The sequence below is a fragment of the Bubalus kerabau genome, chromosome 22 (genome assembly GCF_029407905.1).
Source record: "Bubalus kerabau isolate K-KA32 ecotype Philippines breed swamp buffalo chromosome 22, PCC_UOA_SB_1v2, whole genome shotgun sequence".
In the NCBI taxonomy this organism is placed as follows: Eukaryota; Metazoa; Chordata; class Mammalia; order Artiodactyla; family Bovidae; genus Bubalus; species Bubalus kerabau.
In genome coordinates, this window is record NC_073645.1 from 22,343,715 (window position 1) to 22,367,463 (window position 23,749).

General features: G+C 38.6%; 1 protein-coding gene across 1 annotated transcript in view; it reads right to left on the reverse strand.

The window, feature by feature from the left end:
• Positions 1-23,749, reverse strand: part of HPSE2 (heparanase 2 (inactive)) — a 311,126-nt gene that overhangs the window by 244,109 nt on the left and 43,268 nt on the right. Inside the window, exon 4 of the mRNA XM_055559882.1 lies at positions 8,621-8,668. Within this exon, the coding sequence (XP_055415857.1) occupies positions 8,621-8,668 (48 nt within the window). The remainder of the gene's footprint in view (positions 1-8,620; positions 8,669-23,749) is intronic.

Here is a 23,749-nt window from a genome sequence, read left to right on the forward strand (position 1 = left end):
CCTTTTCTAAAACCAGCTTGAACATCTAGAAGTTCACCGTTCACATATTGCTGAAGCCTGGCTTGGAGAATTTTGGGCATTACTTTACTAGCGTGTGAGATGAGTGCAATTGTGCGGTAGTTTGAGCATTCTTTGGCATTGCCTTTCTTTGGGATGGGAATGAAAACTGACCTTTTCCAGTGCTGTGGCCACTGCTGAGTTTTCCAAATTTGCTGGCATATTGAGTGCAGCACTTTCACAGCATCATCTTTCAGGATTTGGAATAGCTCAACTGGAATTCCATCACCTCCACTAGCTTTGTTCGTAGTGATGCTTTCTAAGGCCCACTTGACTTCACATTCCAGGATGTCTGGCTCTAGGTCAGTTATCATACCATAGTGATTATCTGGGTGGTGAAGATCTTTTTTGTACAGTTCTTCTGTGTATTCTTGCCATCTCTTCTTAATATCTTCTGCTTCTGTTAGGTCCATACCATTTCTGTCCTTTATCAAGCTCATCTTTGCATGAAATGTTCCTTTGGTATCTCTGATTTTCTTGAAGAGATCCCTAGTCTTTCCCATTCTGTTGTTTTCCTCTATTCCTTTGCATTGATCGCTGAAGAAGGCTTTCTTATTTCTTCTTGCTATTCTTTGGAACTCTGCATTCAGATGCTTATAACTTTCCTTTTCTCCTTTGCTTTTTGCTTCTCTTCTTTTCACAGCTATTTGTAAGGCCTCCCCAGACAGCCATTTTGCTTTTTTGCATTTCTTTTCTATGGGAATGGTCTTGATCCCTGTCTCCTGTACAATGTCATGAACCTCATTCCATAGTTCATCAGGCACTCTATCTATTAGATCTGTTGCTGCTGCTGCTACTGCTAAGTCGCTTCAGTCGTGTCTGACTCTGTGCGACCCCATAGACAGCAGCCCACCAGGCTCTGCCGTACCTGGGATTCTCCAGGCAAGAACACTGGAGTAGGTTGCCATTTCCTTCTCCTTTACATGAAAGTGAAAAGTGAAAGTGAAGTCGCTCAGACGCGACCGACTGGTGGCGACCCCATGGACTGTAGCCCACCAGGCTCCTCCATCCATGGGATTTTCTAGGCAAGAGTACTGGAGTGGCTTGCCATTGCCTTCTCCAATCTATCAGATCTAGGCCCTTAAATCTATTTCTCACTTCCACTGTATAATCATAAGGGATTTGATTTAGGTCATACCTGAATGGTCTAGTGGTTTTCCCTACTTTCTTCAATTAAGTCTGAATTTGGCAATAAGGAGTTCATGGTCTGAGCCACTGTCAGCTCCTGGTCTTGTTTTTGCTGACTGTATAGAGCTTCTCCATCTTTGGCTGCAAAGAATATAATCAATCTGATTTCGGTGTTGACCATCTGGTGATGTCCATGTGTAGAGTCTTCTCTTGTGTTGTTGGAAGAGGGTGTTTGTTATGACCAGTGCATTTTCTTGGCAAAACTCTATTAGTCTTTGCCCGGCTTCATTCCGTATTCCAAGGCCAAATTTGCCTGTTACTCCAGGTGTTTCTTGACTTCCTACTTTTGCATTCCAGTCCCCTATAATGAAAAGGACATCTGTTTTGGGTGTTAGTTCTAAAAGGTCTTGTAGGTCTTCATAGAACTGTTCAACTTCAGCTTCTTCAGCCTTACTGGTTGGGGCACAGACTTGGATTACTGTGATATTGAATGGTTTGCCTTGGAAATGAACAGAGATCATTCTGTCGTTTTTGAGATTGCATCCAAGTACTGCATTTCAGACTCTTTTGTTGACCATGATGGCCACTCCATTTCTTCTGAGGGGTTCCTGCTGCAGTAGTAGATATAATGGTCATCTGAGTTAAATTCACCCATTCCAGTCCATTTCAGTTCACTGATTCCTAGAATGTCGATATTCACTCTTGCCATCTCTTGTTTGACCACTTCCAATTTGCCTTGATTCATGGACCTGACATTCCAGGTTCCCATGCAATATTGCTCTTTACAGCATCGGAACTTGCTTCTATCACCAGTCACATCCTCAGCTGGGTATTGTTTTTGCTTTGGCTCCACCCCCTCATTCTTTCTGGAGTTATTTCTCCACTCATCTCCAGTAGCGTATTGGGCACCTAGGTCAAGCTTAATGATGATGTTACTCAATCTTCTTTATCCTTCCTGTTTTTATTTTAATCTAGTTGTCCTATTAATTACTGAAAGAGATGCTTTTAAATCCCCAACTGTAACAAGAGATTTATCAATTTCTCTCCTTTTGTTCTTTTAGTTTTTTCATGGGATATTTTGAAACTCTGTTATTAGGTATTGTGTTAGTTTTCCATTGCTGTTCTAAACAAATTATCACAAGCAATGGCTTAAAACAATTCAAATTTATTATCTTACAGTTCTGTAGGTTGGGCTTGCCTGGTGGCTCAGCTGGTACAGAATCCGCCTACAACATGGGATACCTGGGTTCCATCCCTGGGCTGAGAAGATCCCCCAGAGAAAGGAACGGCTACCCACTCGAGTATTCTAGCCTGGAGAATTCCAAAGAGTCAGACACGACTAAGCGACTTTCACTTTCCTTTCTGTAGGTTAGAAACTAACATGGATCTCACTGGGTTAAAATCCAAGTGTTGGGAAGGTTGCATTCCTTCTGGAAGTGCTAGGGAAGAATCCATTTCCTTGACTTTTCCAACTTCCAGAGGCTGCCCACATTCCTTAGCTCATGACCCACTTCTTCCATCTTCAAAAGCAACAATAGCAATCAAATAATTCTCACATCATATCACTCTGACTTTCTTTTCTGTGGTTAAATCTTCCTATGCCTCCTCTTTTCTTACTGCCTCTTTCATTCTAATAGTCATTCTTGGGTCCATCTGGACAATCCAAGATAACCTCCATAGTTTAGGTCAGCAACTTTAATTCTATCTGAAACTTTAATTCTAGAAATAAAATTTCACAGTCTTCTTAAACACTGTATTACTTCACATTAAAAAAATCTGCAACAGTATAACTCCATTTACAGCCTCTGGAAATGGCAACCCACTCCAGTGTTCTTGCCTGGAGAATCCCAGGGACAGAGGAGCCTAGTGGGCTGCCATCTATGGGGTCGCACAGAGTCGGACACGACTGAAGCGACTTAGCAGCAGCAGCGTTCATCATCTTTTGTGGTATTATTGCCATTGCCAACAAAGGTCTGTCTAGTCAAGGCTATGGTTTTTCCTGTGGTCATGTATGGATGTGAGAGTTGGACTGTGAAGAAGGCTGAGTGCCGAAGAATTGATGCTTTTGAACTGTGGTGTTGGAGAAGACTCTTGAGAGTCCCTTGGACTGCAAGGAGATCCAACCAGTCCATCCTAAAGGAGATCAGTCCTGGGTGTTCTTTGGAAGGACTGATGCTGAAGCTGAAACTCCAATACTTTGGCCACCTCATGCAAAGAGTTGACTCATTGGAAAAGACTCTGATGCTGGGAGGGATTGGGGGCAGGAGGAGAATGGGATGACAGAGAATGAGATGGCTGGATGGCATCACTGACTCGATGGATGTGAGTCTGAGTGAACTCCGGGAGTTGGTGATGGACAGGGAGGCCTGGAGTGCTGCGGTTCATAGGGCGCAGAGTCAGACAGGACTGAGCGACTGAACTGACTGACTGACTGATTTTCACATCTATGTATGTTATAATCCCCATACTACAATGTTATATTTTGCATGAGTCAGGCTTTTTAAATAAATTAAGAGAAAAAATATGTATCTATAAATTTATACATTCCAAGGCATTTCACTATTTTTTGAGATCCAACTTTCATGTTGATGCTGTCTGAAGAACTTCCTTTATTATAGTATTTCTTGTAGCACAGGTCTGGTTGACTTTTGTTTGCCAAAAACATCTTTGTTTCATCTTCATTTTAAAAGAATATTTTTTCAGGCAGAGAATTCTAGCTTGACCTTTTCTTTGGCACTTTTTAAAAGATGTAGTTCCGCAGTTTTCTGTCCTCCATTGTTTCTGATGTCAAGTTAGCCATCATTTGTGTCTTTGTTCTCTATGCTGTCATTTTTGTCTGAATACTTTGGAGATTTTCTCCATCCTTTTGTTCTCAACAATTTAATTATTATGTCCAAGTGTGATTTTCCTTGTATTTATCCTTCTTAGGGCTTGCCTAGCTTCTTGGTTCTATAAGTTAATGTTTTTCACCAAATTTGAGAGAAGTTCAGCTTTGGCTTCTTAAAGGTTTTATGCCCCACTCTCTCTCTCTTGTCCTCTGGATTCTAACTGCATAGTTGTTACTTGATATTGGCAATGAGCCTGCTGAAACTTTGATAATTTTCTTCCAATATTTTCTCTGTTCTTAAATTATATAATTTCAAATGATCTATACACAAGTTCACTAACCCTTTCTTCTGTATTTTCTCATCTTTTAGCAAACCCACCCAGAGAGTCTTTCATTTCAGTTATATTGGCCACGCTGCATGGCTTGTAGGAACTTAGTTCCCTGACCAAGGATCAAACCCATGCCCCTTGCATTGGAAACGTGGAGTCCTAACCACTGGACCATCAGGGAATTCCCATCATTTCAGTTATTATTCTGTTTTTCTTTAATAATTTCATTTGGTACTTTTACATATATACTGTTTCCATGTTACTTCCAATATTTCCCTTTGTGTTTACTCAAGATGGACGTTTTCTCTTAATTATTTGAATATATTTGCAATTGCTTCTTTAAAATCCTTGTCAGCTAATTCTATTATCTGGGTCATCTCAGGGTTTCTAGTTACTGTTCATTCTTGGCCATGGGCCACATTTTTCTGTTTCTTTGCATTCCTAGTAATTTTTAAATTGTAAATTGTATATTGGAAAGTGTGGATGATATGCTGTAGAGATAGAAGAGTGTTAGTTTGGGATCTGGGTAGGCAGTTGGATGAATAGCTGGTCTTGTGGCAGCTGCAGTTTAGAATTTGTTAGGGTGACTCTAACAATTTATATTACACATGTTGGTTACACATTAGACTTAAGGCAAATCCTTAGACCTGGGACACAGACTTTACTCCTGGGCATAAGTCTTTTAGTTTTCACTGGAAAGCACGAGCTGTTTATCAGGCCCCTCTAAACTTGTGAGATTCAAATTTTAATCTCTGTCCCTCATGTGACAGACAGCAGCTGAAATTTCTGTTCAACATTTTCAGACTTCCAGCTGTTGTTTTCTACCAAGCTCCTTGGAGTCTCCCTTATATATGTACAGTTCAGAGATTAGGCAAAGATTTGAAATGAAGTTGATATGCATATTTGGTATGTTGCCCCATAGCTTCTTCCTTATGAGATTTCTACCTTTTGACTCCTTTTTCCAACATCTCAAGCCAATATGACCATGTATTTATTTTGAGTTTAAAGCCGTCTCATACTGTATGGATTCTTAAGTAACCACAGATCTCACCAGTGTCATTCACTTCTTTCAGGGATTGAATAACTTCCCCTAGCTCTTTGATCTCTCTTCTGGGTGTGTGTGTATTTATTTATTTATTGATATTTGTTGTCCAGATTTATCATTGATATTTGATATAAGCTATTCCACCATTCCTGTAATCCGAACTTCATCTCACTAACCTTTTATGGGTTTTCGGCATGGGTTGGTGGGCAGAACAAATCATCAAGTTGTGTAAATTCAAGAGCAGGAAAGTCCAAATCAAAATAGTCTAACTATATAGACTTATTTATTTATGACTTCAGACTCAGAGTTCTGGTTGTTCAGGCTCCAAGCTCAATATCTCAGTACCTTTGGCTACCGATAGACAGATGTATATCAACAAATTCTATGCTCCTATTTTTCCTGACGATGACTCTGGATTTACTTTACATTATTAAGAAATTTTCACCTCAGCATACTCAGAGTTAGAGAAACATGACATTTGGCTTTAATTTTCACTGAGTCCTTCTAGCCAGAATTTCTTAGAATTGTTCTGTAACTATCCCAAGTCTTGACTGAAGATTATGGCTGTAAGGAATAAATGGCAGAGACAAAGTAATACTTGTTGTCCCCAAATGAGTGTTGATCCTAGAGCCAAAAGAAATGCAATCCCATGCCTTCTTTGGGGGTATATTTAGAGTAGCTACAAATACACGACATTTATCTTGAGAGATGGCCAATATTTTTTTTAAATAGCTAATAAACTGTATTTTCAAAAAAATTATTTTTCCTTTAAAAAAATACTTTGCTCACTTCACTGCATTTGTACTTGGAAAGTACTTGAGTAGGGGAGAAAAAATATCTCTGATCCCTCCCTGTCAGCCATGATAATTGAACAAGCCCTACATTCTTATCCACTAACTTTTGTACACTGATCTCATTACTTCTTAAATACTATAAAGTCTTCATTCTTTAGTCTTTATGCTACATTATCCAGATAGCTTTTGGTGAAGACCCTGAAGAGGATTTTAATTCCCTGCCCCCTCACCCCCCACCCTAGAATGTAATGGGCTTCCCTGCTGGCTCAGTGGTAAAGAACCTGCTTGCCAATGTAGCAGACTCAGGTTCAACCCCTGGGTTGGGAAGATCCCCTAGAGCAGGAAATGGCAACCCACTCCAGTATTCTTGCCTGGGAAATTCCATGGACAGAGGAGTCTTGCAGGCTACAGTCCATGGGGTCACAACAGTTGGCCATGACTAAGCAACTAAACAGCTATAGCAACTAGAATTCCAGTAAAGGATCACTGAGTGGTTACTAAAGCAGTAACAGTTAAGAGAAGCCCACGGAGTGAGACAGACCCAGCTTTGAATCCAAAATCTGCCACTTCTTTGTGATCTTTGGATTTTATACACCTTTCTCTAAGTTGTAGAAAATTAGGGATAAAAACAGTCCTGATCTCATTTACTTGTTTCGAGGATCAGATGTAGTAATATACATTAAAATTTCTACCACATTGTTATTATTATTATCCTTGTTGTTATTTTCTCCCATAGTAAATGCCCAATTAACAATTGTCCAAATAAGCACTTGTTGAACTGAATAAGCATTATTTTGGTAAAAGATAAAACACATAAATTACAAAAACCAGTATGAAAAAAAAACAGTAATTGTAAGTTATGGTAAGTACTATAGAAAAACAAAGAAAGAGAATTAAATAGGAGTTCTATTTTAGATAGAATCATCAGGAAAGGCCTCTTGAAGGAGGTGACACATAAGCTGAATCTTAAGAGATGTGAAGGAGTCAGCTACACAAAAAATAAAGAAAACAACATTCCAGGCAGAGGGAATGATACATACAAGGTTCTTGAGGCAGACATTCATGTGAACCCTCTACAAACTGAAAGACCTCACCAGTGCTGTGACAGAATGAGTACGGGCAGGGTGGGATCAGAAGAGAGCACTGACCAAACATAAAGGGCCTTAAAGGCCGGAGTAGAGAGTCTAAGAGTCTGGCTTGTGGTCTACCTGCAAAGGGAAGGAACTTGAGGGAATTTAAGCAAAGGAATAACAAGATCCTCAAACCCACTCAATCCAAGGCTCACAAAGACAAGCTGAAGGAGAATAAGAATTTCTGGAAATATTTGGAACTTCTTGTTTACAGAAACTAAGAATATAAATGTAGAATAAAATATTTTTCATTATGATCAAAGTTATTGATTGCCAACAACCAAAAATTCTTTTAGGATACTTAATAAAATTGCATTCACTTTTCTTTGTTTCATAACTGTCATGAATCCTAAGGGATTCTGTCACCCACTTAAAATGAAGGACAGACAGAAGGAGTAAACATGCTAAGCAGGCAGGATGAGAGTAACTGAGAAAGATGGCCATGGCTGACAGCTCTGAGGGCCCAGAATGGGAGTGCGTGTCTGAGCTGTGAGGACCACATTAGTTGAGAGATGATTTGAAAGATGCTGTGTGACAGATCTCTTACAGAAACGAAGGGCAGGGTTCCAGTATAAAATTGGTGAGACACTATGAGATGCTGGACATTTCAGCACAAATTTTGTAAGGGGACTTAAAGAAAATTTAAATTTATATATCAGATAATTATCTTTACCAGTCAAGCTACCCTCGAGTAACAGGTAAGCTTATTCCCTGGAACATTGATCCTTTCTCCCCAGAACATTGAGTAAGCCATTGTAAGCTTATTCCCTAGAACACTGATCTTTTCTCAAAACTGCTCTCTCTCTCTTTATATATATATATATATATATATATATATATATATATATGTGTGTGTGTGTGTGTGTGTGTATTACTTGCTTCATATTAGTGACTCTCTTGGTACTAAATAAGACTACTGCCATTAATATAATAAAGTGTTTCTATTTTCTTATGATATATTAGATAATTAAAACTATTTACTCTCTTAAGGAAATTTATTCCCCCCAAAAAAGCTTAGGATGGCATGCTTAGACTCACATAACCTGTACACTAATGAAAGGTTAGTTTAAGAGTGTACACAATAGCTGAGCTTTCCAAAATGTTACCCTGTTTTTGTTTTTGGAAATAATACAATTATATTACTATGATAGCCTATGTATCATAATAATAACTTTGGAGTTAATTTTAACTATTTTTCTTGGAGGATGAAAGATAGTTTATTAAATGTCAGTTATAACTTCATGACAACTACTTATCTTTCATTTCACAGCATTTGAAAATAAGTAAGAGCAAAAAAGGTGAATACCTACTGTTGCCAGGTAACTGCATCCACTGTGCTTCCTGCCACCTTCATGAATCTGTAAGAAACAGAAAAAACAAAGATGTTACAACTTAAAGTAAGCCATATCCCCAGGGATGAAATAAGCTGAGACATAGATCAGGCCAATTCTTGGGCAACTGTGCTTTCTGAGAGGGTCCACCCTCATGGTCTATCCATAGCCTTCGAAGGTTAAAAGGTACAGAAGGTGAAAGCAATCACAATTCCAGCTCTCCATACATTCTTTACCATCTGGAAATCAAGACTCCAAGATAGCATTATATCTTTGCCTGTTTTCCCAATCTCATGCCTGATGGCTCCCACATTGCTTTCCCTGTGATCACCACCTATCTTTTCCATCTTCTATTTTCTGAGGACTTTGAGATCTACTAAGAAATAAACAATAACATTTTCCAAGGAAGACAGCCTTTGAAAACCCTCTCTTCCTATAGAGAAATTTAACCATTTCTGGAACAGTTAAATAGAGAACTGAGTTTCCCAATCAGCATGCTCAGCTGTTTTCCTGAAAGGCACGCAGCAAAGTCTTGCTAGCACTCGCCACCCTCCTGTGCCCTTTGAGGTTCCATCAGAAACACTGGGCCAGAAGAAAGCACTCAAGGCCACACAGATTCCATGTTGTCATTGTTGTTGTTTAATCCTTCAGTCGTGTTTGACTCTTTCGCAATCCCATGGACTGTAGCTAGCCAGGCTCCTCTGTATATGGAATTTTCCAGGCAAGAATATGTTTCCTACTCCAGGGCATCTTCCTGATCCAGGGATCGAATCCATGTCTCTTTAGTCTCCTGCATTGGCAGGAAGATTCTTAACCACTTGCCACCTGGGAAGCCCAACTGGCTAGAGAAGTAGTATTTCTAGACACCCTAAACAGCTCTTTTTTATGGACCCATGCCACCCCTTCTAGGAGTACTTCCTTTGGAAGCAGGACACAGGTAGTCTCTGCTTTTGGAGCCCATGGATTTCTCTTTCTCTTCTCCTCTCCTTTCTCCAGCCCAGAAAAATCGCTTGAATCTGGGAGAATAGCTCCACTCTCCTCACTATTTCAAGTTCTATGCCCAGAATTCTTTCTTTAAAATTCAAAAGCCAGAAAGGCTTGTACATTCTCTTCTCCGTCTTTTCATGTCCCACCCCTGAGCCAATAAGTACACAATCAGCTATCTGCTTGAATAGAGAGGAGGAAAATGGAAAAGTCCAGGGAGAGGGGAAAACAGATTAGGATCCAAAATACTATTCCTGTCACATATGCACTCTAAGCTGCAGAGACCAAGTAGGAAAACCCAAAAATTATGAAGGGGAAATGAAATTGAGTACCCCCTTCCCAGGATATTTCAGAAATTAGAAAGCCTAGACAAACTTAGACACAAGTGTCATTAAGTATCGGGTTGGCAAAAATGTTTGTTTGGGTTTTTCCATAAGGTGTTATGGAAAAGCTAAATAAACCCTTTGGCCAACCCTGCGTGTGTGTGTGTTTGTGTGTGTGCGTTTACATGGGCTTTACTCTTACAAAATTATTTCTAAAATCTCTGAAAAGTAAAATCATCTCTATTTACATACAAAAATGACCATAATGAAAATTATACTGACATTTATAGTGCTTTCTCATTAAATTTTTTTTCAGCTTTCTATGCATATAATTTCACATAACTCTCAAAACAGCCCTGGTAGGCAGATATTTTTAATAATATAGTGGAGGTGGCTAAGTCACATAGAGGTCATGTGACTTGTTCAAATTCATATAGTAATGCAAGCTAAATTCAATTTTTCTGATTCTGAATGCTATGTTGTTTTCAAGCTGTTTTCACTGGGGCCAAGAAGTACATACAACTCTAAAATGCAAAAAAATAAGTTGAATTTTTGCCTTAAGAAAGCACTACCCTATATTTTTCAAAAAAGTAAACGGCTTCAGCACCTCATTTGCTTGTTGACATCCTCTCACAGACTTGAGCATTTCAGTGTTATCTGTAAGGCAAGGAATGTACTGGAGCAAAAGTGTCGAAAGGTGACTGAGTCAGAGCCTCTGCTATGCAACAACCACAGTAAAGCTGAGAAGACAGACGATGAGACAAATAAGCTACAGTGCCTTTGTGCTGACTCCTGCTGTGAACTAACTGCTGGGGGGAGCAGTCAAGGGAGTAGCTAGCTCTACCTTCTACGGCGTTAAAAGAGGGATACGCACCGAGTAAAGCTTCGTATCTCGCAAGACGTTGAATCTCATATTGAAAGAAGGGTAGGATTTTGCCCTGAAGAGCAGGTCAGGCATAGGAACAGCTTGAGTAAAGCCAGATAGAGTCAAGGTGAATTTTTTCTCAGGAGTCCAGGATATGTGGATGTCAGGGGACAGGTAGGAAGTTATCTGGCAGACTGGTCAGATAACTGGTCCATGACACTGACACATCTGGCCTTTATTCATTCCTTAACATCTTGGTACAAGTTGACGTCTTGTTTATCTCTGCGTGATCAGCACCCAACACAATATTATAAAATACAGCTAGCTCCTCCTGCCTGTTGGATTTATCCTCTGCTTAAGCAAGTGAGGGAGTGTCAGGTTCGAACATGAGTTTTAAGAAGATCACTTTGGCTACAGTAAAGGTGAAAAGTAGTGGTGTGGACAAATTGGTGGGAGATGACTGCAGAGTTATGGGAGGCTTTGAAATGTGGGAATGAAAAAAGACACAATTGAAAAAACACTGTTGGTGCATCCAAGGGGGTTTGGCAAGGGTGAGTTCAAGTGAGGAAAGGGTGTAAGACAGAGTGTGAGAGAGAATCCTGAAGTTTTAATGGCAGTAATGCCATTGCCTAAGAGGGGCAATACAGGGATAGACTTTAATGCTGGCGTTGCTGAAGTATTCCAATTCTTCTGAAAATGCCACAAAGAACTTGAAGCAAATGGTCACTGATGATAACAGTTATGCATTCACAAGAAAATTAGGAGTAAAATGCCCTTTCTGGCTAAAAGGTTCTGGACAGGCAATTAAGAACACATCAAATTTGGTGTCTTAGAAACTGGAAACTTGTCTTTCATGATACTATGATCTGGAGTTCCTCACATGCTTTGGATTGTTTGTTCTGCTAAAGGTTGATAATTAAGTCTTTAAATAACCTTCCACTATCAAAAGTTACATTACAAAAAGAACAGGAAAACTAGCATTAGCATCAGGAGCATTTAAAGTAATGCAAAAGTTTTCTCCCCACACTCCTACCTCATACTCAAAGAAAATCTATAATTAAATACAAAATACACTGGATCCATATATGTAATACTATATAGTTTACAGAGAAATATTTTTAAATTGAGTGTAGGAAAAGACCTACCATGACCTGGACTGGGAAAATCAATTATTCTTCCTAACCTAATTTATGGGTTTGATGAAATTCTAATTAAAAAAAATCCCACCAGATATTTTTGAAACTTTGCAAAATCATTCTAACATTAATCTGAAAGAAGCCAAGAATGTTCTGAAGAAAAATTGGAATACCAAAGGGATATTTATTTGATCTACCACATATTAAAATACCCCACAAAACCTGCAATTATTAAAACATTCCTAGGAGTTAGTCAGGAGATCTTAGGAATTAGTAAAGAGATCAGGAATTAGTAAGGATATCTATGGAACAAAAGGGGATTTTTAAAAAAATTTTATATAAGAATTTATTACATGGAAAAGAATTTAGTATGTGAAAAATTGAAGCATATTTTTAATGGTGTCATGTGATTTGTGACTATTCGGAAAAAAAGTAATGTTAGATTCTTACCTAAAGTCTTATTTTGTAAAATAAATCAAAATATTAAAATATAGTTTCATTTCAATAAATATTTAAAAAATATGACAATCACAATTTAATATGTTTAGACCAATATTATTATTTTAACTTTGGTAGCATATTTAAGCAGTAGGAAAGTTGAGGGAAAAACATTATTAAATATTTGTTCACATGAAAATTTTTGTAATGAGAACAACTTCAAAAACATGGGAACATTTCTACTCTTATTCTGAGGAAGAAGAATCTAATTCAGAAATAATGTCAAACAAAATTTGCATTTCCAAATACTACTACCAGGATGACTTTTTTCTTGGGGATGGTTTTGGTCACCACCTCCTGTACAATGTTAGAAACGTCTGTCCATAGTTGTTCAGGCACTCTGTCTAGAGATCTAATCCCTTGAATCTATTCGTCACATGACAGATTTTATTTTCTTGGGCTCCAAAATTGCTGCAGATGGTTACTGCAGCCATGAAATTAAAAGACACTTGCTCCTTGGAAGAAAAGCTATAACAAACCTAGACAGCATATTAAAAAGCAGAGACATCACTTTGCTGACAAGGGTCCCTGTATTCAAAGCTGTGGTTTTCCGGTAGTCATATACAAATATGAGAGTTGGACTATAAAGAAGGCTGAGCACCAAAGAATTGATGCTTTCAAATTGTGATGCTGGAGAAGACTCTTGAGAGTCCCTTCTACAGAAAGGAGATCAAACCAGTTAATCCTAAAGGAAATCAAGCATAATGTTCATTTGAAGGACTGATCTAAAGCTGAAGATCCAATACTTTGGCCACCTGATGCAAAGCGCCAACTCATTGGAAAAGACCTTGATGCTAGGAAAGAATGAAGGCAGAAGAAGAAGGGGGTGACAGAGGATGAGACTATTGGGTGGCATCACTGACTCAATGGACATGAATTTGAGCAAACTCCAGGAGATAGTGAAGGGCAGGGAAGCCTGGTGTGTTGCAATCCATGGGTCACAAAGAGTTGGACATGACTTAGCGACCGAACAACAGCAACCAGGATCACTAAACACACTTTTGTTTTTTGAGAAGTATAGAAAATTCACCTAAAATTGAGCAAATTTTCTGCTTTCAGAACCCTTTGAATGATTTTTTTAAAATCTAGAAAAACAAAAACCAAGCACAGAAATAATACTTAAAAGGAAACTGATTAGATAAAACTCCACAGAATAGACACTAAAGCCACTAACTTTGGTGACTTCTTCTTAGTCCATGTTCCCCCTCTGAAAATTAGGATTTTTCTATATGTATTGTGTATCTGTATCATTTCCATACTCTGTTTTTATATCTATCCTGGCAATAAGCAAGACAACAAGTCCAAAAAGATTATAAATTTCTTTGTTTAAATCTAACATTGATGGATTCCTCTGCTCCCTAGTTTTGCCTGTTTCTCAGAAACTGGCCCAAACCACATAAATGAATAACTTCAACACAGCTGCAGAATGCTCAGCAATAGTAATATTAGAGGTGGAATAACATGCACACAGACCAGTGCTGTCAGGAGTGAAATACCACTGGGAAAGTGAAATTCCATTTAGGGTCCAGTATTATCCAAGGATTTTCAACCATCCACTTCCATTCTAATCCCTAGATTTAGGTCTATGAATGAACAAGTAAAAGATGACTTAGGATGTGAATAATGACAAAAAGGGAAGATCTTGGGTTTTCCAAAGTTGGATGTCTCCATACCTGAATCATGAAAGCAGGAATCCTGGATGATTATTTCAGAGAACAGAAGATGTCTGCCCTCATGCTGACATCCAGTCATGCAAAAAGGGACAAGAGAAGCAAGGGGCAGGGACCTCTACCTAAGGAAATTGGCTAATGCCAGGTAGACCTTTCAGGCAGGTTGAAGGGATCTTTCCCACTGGAGCAAATATGCTGCTATGGAAAAGAACAAAATATCCCCTTACATTGTGAGAGTTCCTTTCCTCCCCCAAGGGACCCCAAATCTGGGAGAGTTTCTTTCCTTTGTTATCCACCTGCACATATGACGTATCTAAAATATTGAGAGCCTTCTCTCCCAGGGCATATCACAGCTCCCTCTTATAATAAGGCACATCTTTATTCATGGTCTTTGGGGTTTGAATTCTACTTTTGGACCACAGAGTGTAACCCTAAAAACTAGTTTCCGAATTTTGCTCCCAGGAAAGAGGATAAATCCTTCATGAGGAACTGGATGTCTAAATGACTATAAACTTCAATAAGAGTGTAGGAGCCTGATCCTTCTTTTCCTTGCTCACAAAGAGAATCTTTGGTTATGTAACTAACATGAATAACATGTGACAGCCATTCTACACAAAAGCTAGGAAAAGCTTGTGAGGAAATTATTCATTTTGAGTTATAGCAAACCACGCATCTTCCATTTAGTCCAAAGCCATTTACATTTCCATGGCTAATTATATATTAAGCTATACTAGGTTAATTATATATTAAGCTCTAGAACAAATAAAATGCTGATTTATTTTTCCCCTGGATCTCCTGTTCAAATGCCAACATCTAGGTCCTATCCCCACATATTCCGGTTTGGTAGGTCTGGGCTGGAGACTAAGAATCATGTTGCATTTTTAAACAAAGATACTCATAGCAGCTCTGTTCATAATAAACAACAATAGAACTAAATGTCCTTCAGTGAGTGAATGGTTAAACAAAATGTAGTCCACCCACATCATGGAATACTAACCAGCAATGAAAAGGAACCAATTACTGACACGCACAACAACCTGGTTGAATATCGAGGGAATTATGCTGAGTGGCAATCCAGTCCTAAAAGGTTGTATTTACATTATTCCATTTACATAACATTTTTGAAATTGCAAAATTATAAAAATAGAGAACAAGTAAGTGTTGGCAGAAGTTTTAAGAAACAGGAAGAATGAGCAGGGTAAAAGAGCTACATGAAAAAAAAGAGCTACATGAGCTATTCCTGTGGTGATGGAAATTGTCTGTTTCTTTACTGTATCAATGCCAGTGTCCTAGGGGTGATACTATCCTATAGTTTCACAAGAGGTCACTATTGGGAGAAACTGGGTAAAGGGCACTCGGGATTTCTCGGGACTAAATATCATGCTGCGTTTTAAAGAAGCTCTACAGGTACTTCCAATGCAGGACGACTATTGGCCACACCTTTTACAAAATGATCTTACCAACACCTATTAGGATAGGCCATTCATAGAGAAAAAAATAAGGTTCTAAGGGAAAGTAGAATGGGAAAGTGAGGAAAGAAATGCAAAAAAGAAAGTGAAGAAGAATATTTCCCAAGACCATACGTGTTAAATTTTAATCTATGACCCAGGACTCCAGTCTCCTTCTACAATATTCTTTCTATTCCCTATCTGACTTCTCTGACAACAGAAGATGAGAGAAACATCCTTCATCATAACAGTAATAACTGTTAACCTTCAGCTTGAGTCAGGAATTAGGCTGTTTCTCTAATCAAGAAAGAAGTTTTGTCCAGGAAAAACAGAAAAAGAAAAGAAAGTAAGTTTAGAAGTAGGTATTAGCATAATATTAGCATAATTAGCATATGTTATTAGCATAATTCTCAGCTAGGGAGCAGACCTTTGCAGTAGCCAGTGCTTCCTTGTTAATTAGCACTGAACAGCTGCTGGGAGGCCTTGCCTCTCTCTAGAGGCAGAGATGGAAACTCTCTTCTTATGAACTAAGAGGAATAAATTGTTTTCTCCTCTTATAGTTTAAGTCATATAACTCTTTCACAGTTGAAATAAAACAGAAAGGTTATTAGGAATAACTGTTAATAATAATTTCTCTGTGCACCAAACTGTCCCCAGCTGTGCAACTTCCCACTTCAAACAAGAATTTGGTATAAGTAGGTTTGCAGGCAGGAGCTGTGATCACCCTCATTATGCTGCTGCTGCTGCTGCTAAGTCACTTCAGTCGTATCCGACTCTGTGCCACCCCATAGACGGCAGCCCACCAGGCTCCCCCGTCCCTGGGATTCTCCAGGCAAGAACACTGGAGTGGATTGCCATTTCCTTCTCCAAAGCGTGGAAGTGAAGTCATTCAGTCGTGTCCGACTCTTAGCGACCCCATGGACCGTAGCCCACCAGGCTCCTCCATCCATGGGATTTTCCAGGCAAGAGTGCTGGAGTTGGGTGCCATTGCCTTCTCCAGGAACCACACTAAGCACTTTAAATTCATTATCTCATTTAACTTCACAACATGCCTAAGAAATAGGTAATTTCATTTGCCTCATTTTACCAGTGAGGAGACTGAGGTTTTAAAGAGACTAAAGATTTCCTCAAGGTGACCTTGAGTTGGACCATAAAGAAGGCCAAACACCAAATAATTAATGCTTTTGAACTGTGATTTTGGAGAAGATGCTTGAGAGTCCCTTGGACTGTAAGGAGATCAAACCAATCAATCCTAAAGAAAATCAATCCTGAATATTAATTGGAAGGGCTATGCTGCAGCTGAAGCTCCAATACTTTGACCACATGATGTGAAGAGCTGATTCATTAGAAAAGACCCTGGTGCTGGGAAACATTGAAGGCAGGGGGCAAAGCGGATGACAGAGGACAAGATGGTTGGATGGCATCACTAACTCAATGGACATGAGTTTGAGCAAGCTCCAGGAGATGGTGAAGGACAGGGAAGCCTGGCATGCTGCAGTCCATGGGGTCACAAAGAGCAGGACACGACTCAGCAACTGAACAACAACAACAAGGTAACCTAACTAGATGCTGATCTGGGCCTCATCTAGTTCTAAAGTGTATGCACTTTACCATCCTGCTATTTCCACCCTCGTCTTCAGTCCTGCTACACTGGCTCACTACAGAAAAACAGAAAGCTGCTGTTAATGTTTTTCTGGAGGAAGGGACCCATGAGGTCAGAAATGCCCAGGGCCCACAAAAGTCATGAGAGCTTGTGTATAGGAACATAGTGAACTTTCCATCCTTACCCACCCATACTGCTTTCACTATTGTCTATTTGCCACTTTGAGTACAAGTGGAGCCTATAAATAAGCATTAGGCACTTCATAGAAGTTTTGGTAATTAGATGCAACTAAAGATAGAAATTCTGGATAGAAAAAGGCAATTTTCCTATTTCTGGTTTGCAGATTATTGAGTTTATAGCATATATCATGTGGTCTACTGTGATGGAAAAGACCATTATTTGCTTCCTAATTCTCTTCTGCTTTTATCATCTTTGCCCAAATTAGAATACTTTCCATAGCTTTCTGGGCCTCCATGGGAGCTAAAGGCCCTGTCTAGCTTTCTGTTCTAACCCAGGTTCAAGTTAGAATATGCTACCAGCAACTCTATAGAATGTTAGGATAACTTCCATTCTTCATTCAACAAATTTGAGCACCCACAAAGTATTATACTAGGCTTTTTGCCAGTACTGAATATACATTAGTAAATACAACAGACAACTTCCTGCTCTCATGAAGTTTATAATCTCTATGAAACAAATAATAAATATGCAGTTTTGTGATGAATGCCATAATGAGAACTAACAGTGTGCTGATAGAGAATCACTTAGCAAGGCTATTCAAGAAAGGACTGTGATGGATGAGGTAAAATCAGTAATGTGGCAAGCTGAGAGAATAATTTAGGCAGAAAGAAGAGTGTACGTTGTGCAACCCCATCCTATCCACCCTGCTGAAAAAAAAAAGAGGGAGAGAGAGAAGCTTAGCACATGCCAGGTCAGTGAGGCTTGAGTGTAGTAAGAAAAAGGGAAATATGGAGAAGAAAAGAATGAAGAGCTGAGAAGCAGCCAGATCATTTGTCATAGAGCCTTGTTGGTATGGCAAGGAGATTCAATTTTATTCTAAGAGCAATGAATAGTCATTAAAGAGTCTTTATCAAATGACTGACAGCATGGGAATTATGTTTTTAAAAGATTTTCTGGCAATTGTGTGGTGAATAGATTGGAGAGAACAGTGGGTTAGTCACTCAGTCATGTCCGACTCTTTGTGACCCCATGGACTGTGCCTGCCAGGCTCTTCTGTCCATGAAATTCTCCAGGCAAGAATACTGGAGTGGGTTGCCATTCCATTCTTTAGGGGCTCTTTCTGACCCAGGGACTGAACCCAGGAGTCCTGCATTGCAGGCAGATTCTTTACCATCTGAGCCACCAGGGAATGTTAGAGAGGACAGGAATGGAAGCAAATAGACCAGTCATGGGGCTATCGAAGTGGTCCAAGTTCTGAGTTCTCCAAATTATAACTCTTCTGTTATTGTTTTCTCTATGGCCATCTCTCACCTAAAGCAGGGCTCACATTCCAAGTCAGCGTTGTCCAAACACATTAGTGGAATACTAGTCTCTCAAGATATTCACTGAAAACAAGACTAAGGTCAAATAAATTTTTAAAATTCTGCATGCTAAATACCCTTCTTGGAGATTCACAATGTAAACTAATGTAATAAAGATGCTAGGAAGTGTTTCAGTACATTTTTGTATTTCAGTATTTCTCAAACTTACTTGACTAGGGAAATTTTACTTCCCCCTCCCTCCACATAATGCTATTATTTTGCAGGACTGGTATTTTCCAGAGCATATTTAAGGAAATGCTGCCATAAGTCATTCTAACCAAAGGTTAACTCCATGTGCATGGTTTACTGGGCCTCCTCTTCTCCACATCTGTCTGTCCCTCTGCAGACAGATTTTCATATTAAGCCCTTGGCTTGGTCACCCTTTCTTACCTCACCCTCTCTTGACTCTGAGCCTATCTGCAAGGCAAATTCTCATCTTTTCTGAGAGTCCATGTTCTCTGGGTTGCCACTTCCTCACTCTGATTATTCTGTCAATAAGCTTTCATCTGTTTATTGTCTTAGAGAAATCTGTCAAAAGCTTCTTACCTGCAGATGATCCCTCTTTCGTGTGTTTGTTATTAAGTGTTGTTCTTTATCAGTTTTTAAAAGGAGTTGGGATGGTTTTACCAGAAGAAAGTGGACCTTGTGATCAGATCACTGTCTTCAACTTGAAGCACACCCAATATAGTTTAAAATCATTTTTTGTTGCTACAGAGATATTATTTCCTGAGTATGAATATGTGTTCATTTTGGTGTATCTTTCTTTTGAAAATGTCCCTTTTCTTCACATGATGGCTCTTGAATGATGTATGCTAACTGTTCAAAAGGTGGGAATCATCCTCTATTAATTTCTCCTATTCTCTCACCTCCACCTTACTGAGATATCCATGTCTATCTTAATGTCTCTCCATTTCTTCTGCCATTACCTTAATCTAATTAAACATACCTCATAGTGAAAACCTCCTTACTGAGCTCTTTTGATTTCTTACTTTTGCACATTAAAATCTATTTGGCACACAAAATGTAGTAGATTCTGGTACATGCTACTGCCCTTATAAAAACTCCATAATAGCTTTCCATTGCTCAGAGGATAAAATACACAACCTCTTTACCATAGTATACATGATTCAGTAATAATATGATCTTTGCTTGTCTATGCAGTCTCATCTCTTACTACTCTCCTTTTGGTCACTATAATGCCCATCTTTCTGTTGCTCAAATGCCTTAATTTTGTTTCTGACTCAGGACATTGACAAACATGACCGACCACCTCTAACTAAAACTTTCTTCACTTTACACTTTGAACAATGGGTTCCTTCTCATTTTTTCATTCTTGGCTTAAATATATTGTTCCTCAGATAAATTGTCTGTAATTAACCTTGTCCAAATAAGTCTTTCAACTCACAATTTGGGATAATTTGTTTTCTTATTTACTGTGGTTCGGTTTTTTAGGACTTCCCTGGTGGTTTAGACAGTAAAGAATCTACCTGCAATGCAAGAGACCCGGTTTGATCCCTGCATTGAACCAGGGTCAGGAAGATTCCCCGGAGAAGGATATGGCTACCTACTCCAGGATTCTTGCCCAGAAAATTTCATGGACAGAGGAGCCTGGAGGGCTACAACCCATGGAGTTGCAAAGACTCCATGACTGTGTGACTGTCACTATTTTTATTGTCTTGCTAAGCTCCAAGAGAGTAAGAGTTACTTTGGCTTTATTCATCAATATAAACCTAACACTTAAGCCAGGATCAAACACAAAATAGGTGTTCAATAAATGTTTATTGAGAGATAATTTAGTACTAATTTCACTATAGCTTAAAAGCCCCCAAAGAAGACTTAGTGAACCTGTTTTCAATGAATAACTGCTTTTCTTGACATTGCTACATCACCAAAAATAGATTCCGTCCTCATTCTATAGTAGATCCAACAATAAACTCCAAATAAGTTGAAAGAGCCTAACCTTGAAAATTAAAACATTTGTAAAAGGCTAGATAAAAGTGAAAGCTTTATCCTAATTGTATAAGGAAGAAACAGAGAAGACAATCAATAAGAAAATAGACAAGAACAGCTATCATAAAAAGTAACTTCTGAAACAATAAAAACATATTTCAAAGTAATAAGAAAAGTGATACATTAAGATAAAATTGTCGTTACATACATGATGCATAAAAGTTTGAAAAAGAAAAGCAGAGAAAAATGATAAAACCCTAAAGAACACTACTTCATGCCTTTAGATAAAAATCAATAATTGGGAAGAGCCACTTCCTGAACGAGGAAATGAAAATAATAAAATGTGCATTTTATTAAGTACTTCCCATATTCCAGGCAACATGGTAGTCCCTGAAGACACAAACATGAAGATTCTATCTCTGCTTTTTCATATCCTAACTGGGGGAAATAGTCCTGTATAGTCCAGTAAATACCTAAGTAGTTTTAAACTTTTTTAAACTTAAAAATTAGTTTGGTTCTAAAAAACTAAAGCTGTTCCTACATCCTGAAGGCTGCAGAATCAATAAAACATAGACTGAGTCCTGATCCTAGTCTACAGTCTGTTGTGGGAGGCAGATATGTAAATAAAAAGGTATCATCAATTTGGTAAGTACTATAGCAGAAAAGTAAAGTACCATATAAGGACAGAAGGAGGTGACAAGAAATCCTGCCCCAAGTTGTCAGAGAAGATCTATTGGAAAATGAGGGAAGAGAGTGGTATTCTAAAGAAAATGATACAAAATCAAAAGGTGCAAAGGTAAAAAAGTATGGCCTCTTCTAAGATGGACATATATATTTTTCATGTACTGAGGGCAGGTTGTGCAAGGGTATGTAGCTGCTGACTAGCTGCAAAGAAGGCAGGCACTGGACCCTAAAAGGCCAGGGGTGCATGTGAAAGGGTTTGAATTTCAAGCAAGAGTGACTTGACCACATGTTGCATTTTTAAAAATCTAGGTAAGGAGAAATCTGTTCAACAAGAAAAATGATAAGGTTTAAAATAAAAATGAAAAGATGGGATATGAGTGATACTAACAAGTCAGAAAAAACAAAACTTAATAACTAACTAATGATACTTTCTCCTTGGAAGGAAAGCTATGACAAACCTGCACAGCATATTAAAAAAGCAGAGATATCACTTTGCTGACAAAGGTACCTATAGTCAATGTTATGGTTTTTCCAGTAGTCATGTGCAGACATGAGAGTTAGGCCATACAAAAGGTTGAGAGCTGAAGAATTGATGCTTTCGAATTGTGGTGCTGAAGACTCTTGACAGTCCCTTAGACAGCAAGGATATCAAACCAGTCAATACTAAAGGAAATCAACCCTGAATATTCATCAGGACTGTTGCTAGAGCTCCAATACATTGGCCACCTATGCAGAGCAGGCTTATTGGAAAAGATGCTGATACTGGGAAAGATTGAAAGCAAAAGGAGAAGGGGGTGGCAGAGAATGAGGTGGTTAGATAGCATCATCAACTCAATGGACATGAATCTGAGCAAACTCTAGGAGATAATGGAGCACAGAGGAGCCTGGCATGCTGCAGTCCATGAGGTCGCAAAAAGTCAGACATGACTTAGTGACTGGACAGCAACAACACATGGAGTCTGTGAGCAAAGGAGAGGAATGCATCTAAAATGACCACCTGGTCTGTGCCTCCGGCAAAACAGGTATTGTGTCATTAGGCAAATGTGGGATAAGGGGAAAGGAGACTCCGTTAAGTTTTGGAAAATGTTTGGTTCTTTTCACAGTTAACAGGATTCAAATTTAAACAACCATGACATATAATCTTTCATTAATTAAAATATAGTACATTAATAAAAATAATACTCATTGCTGTGGGGTATTGGGGGAAAAGATACACTAATACATTACTGCCCTGCAACCTGGTGAAACTGTCCTGAAAAGAAATCTGGCAACAAATACAAGAGCCATAAAAAATTATCATATACTCTGACCCAAAAACTCAGCTTTTTGGAAGACAGCCCAAGGATGTAATTCAAAAGAAATAAAAAAACTATTTGTATAAAGATGTTTACAACTGTGGTATATATTCCAGACAAAAATTGGAAACAGCCCAAGTGCCCAACAGCGAGGGCTTGTTTAGGCAGACTCAGTGCATCAGTGCACGGGAATATTTGATTGGTATTAAGAATGACAAATACGAGAACTATGTAGAAATAAGGAAAGGGCAATATAAAACAATGAGCAAAAAATGCAGAATTTAAAATGATGCGTATACAATGATCACAACTATGTAAAATTTTATCTGTATAACCAGGAGGACTGGAAAAACTACAGAGCTGGTAATTTAGAGTGCTGACATTTTTGTTATTGTTAGTTGAGTCACTGGGAATATTTATGCATTTAAAGTTGTATTGCACTGTGTATTTAGTACATCTACATTAAGAAAGGTAAATCTCCATTTTTTCAGGAACGTAAGAAAAAAAGTATTCATCAGTACCTTTCCTTCTTGCCTTGTGTAATTTTTTCTAGCCTCTTGAGTCCTATTAGTCTTTAGATGTATGGAAAACTAGGCCTTTCCACTTGTCACCATACCACCTGGTCATATGCTCATTCTTTAAACTGTCTCTTACGATTGTGTCCAAGTTCTTATTCACAACAAGCTAACATCTATATGCTCACAGTTACACCATGTACTAGGATGCCTTAACTATACATTATATACTGTGCAGAAGTGTCTCCTCAGTATGATTTTTTAATCTTTGACATAGAGAAATATTTGTTTCTTACCTTCTGTTACCCTGGTGTAACTATCTCCCTTAAATGGGCCTTTATTAAATGTAAAGTCCAATTCCTCTGGATTCTATTTCTTCTAGCCTTAAAAGACTTCTCATTTGGTTATATCCTTTATCTCTTATACCATCTAGCTCTTCTCTCCTATTTAAGTCTAAACATACAAACCTGTTCTGCTATCTTCCACATTAAATTAAATGGAAAAATGCCATTATCTCCCTTGACCCCAAGTCTCCCTTCATTTTTCTACTCTCTTTCACGGTACAAATTTTCCTAAGAGCTGTCCACATTATTGTT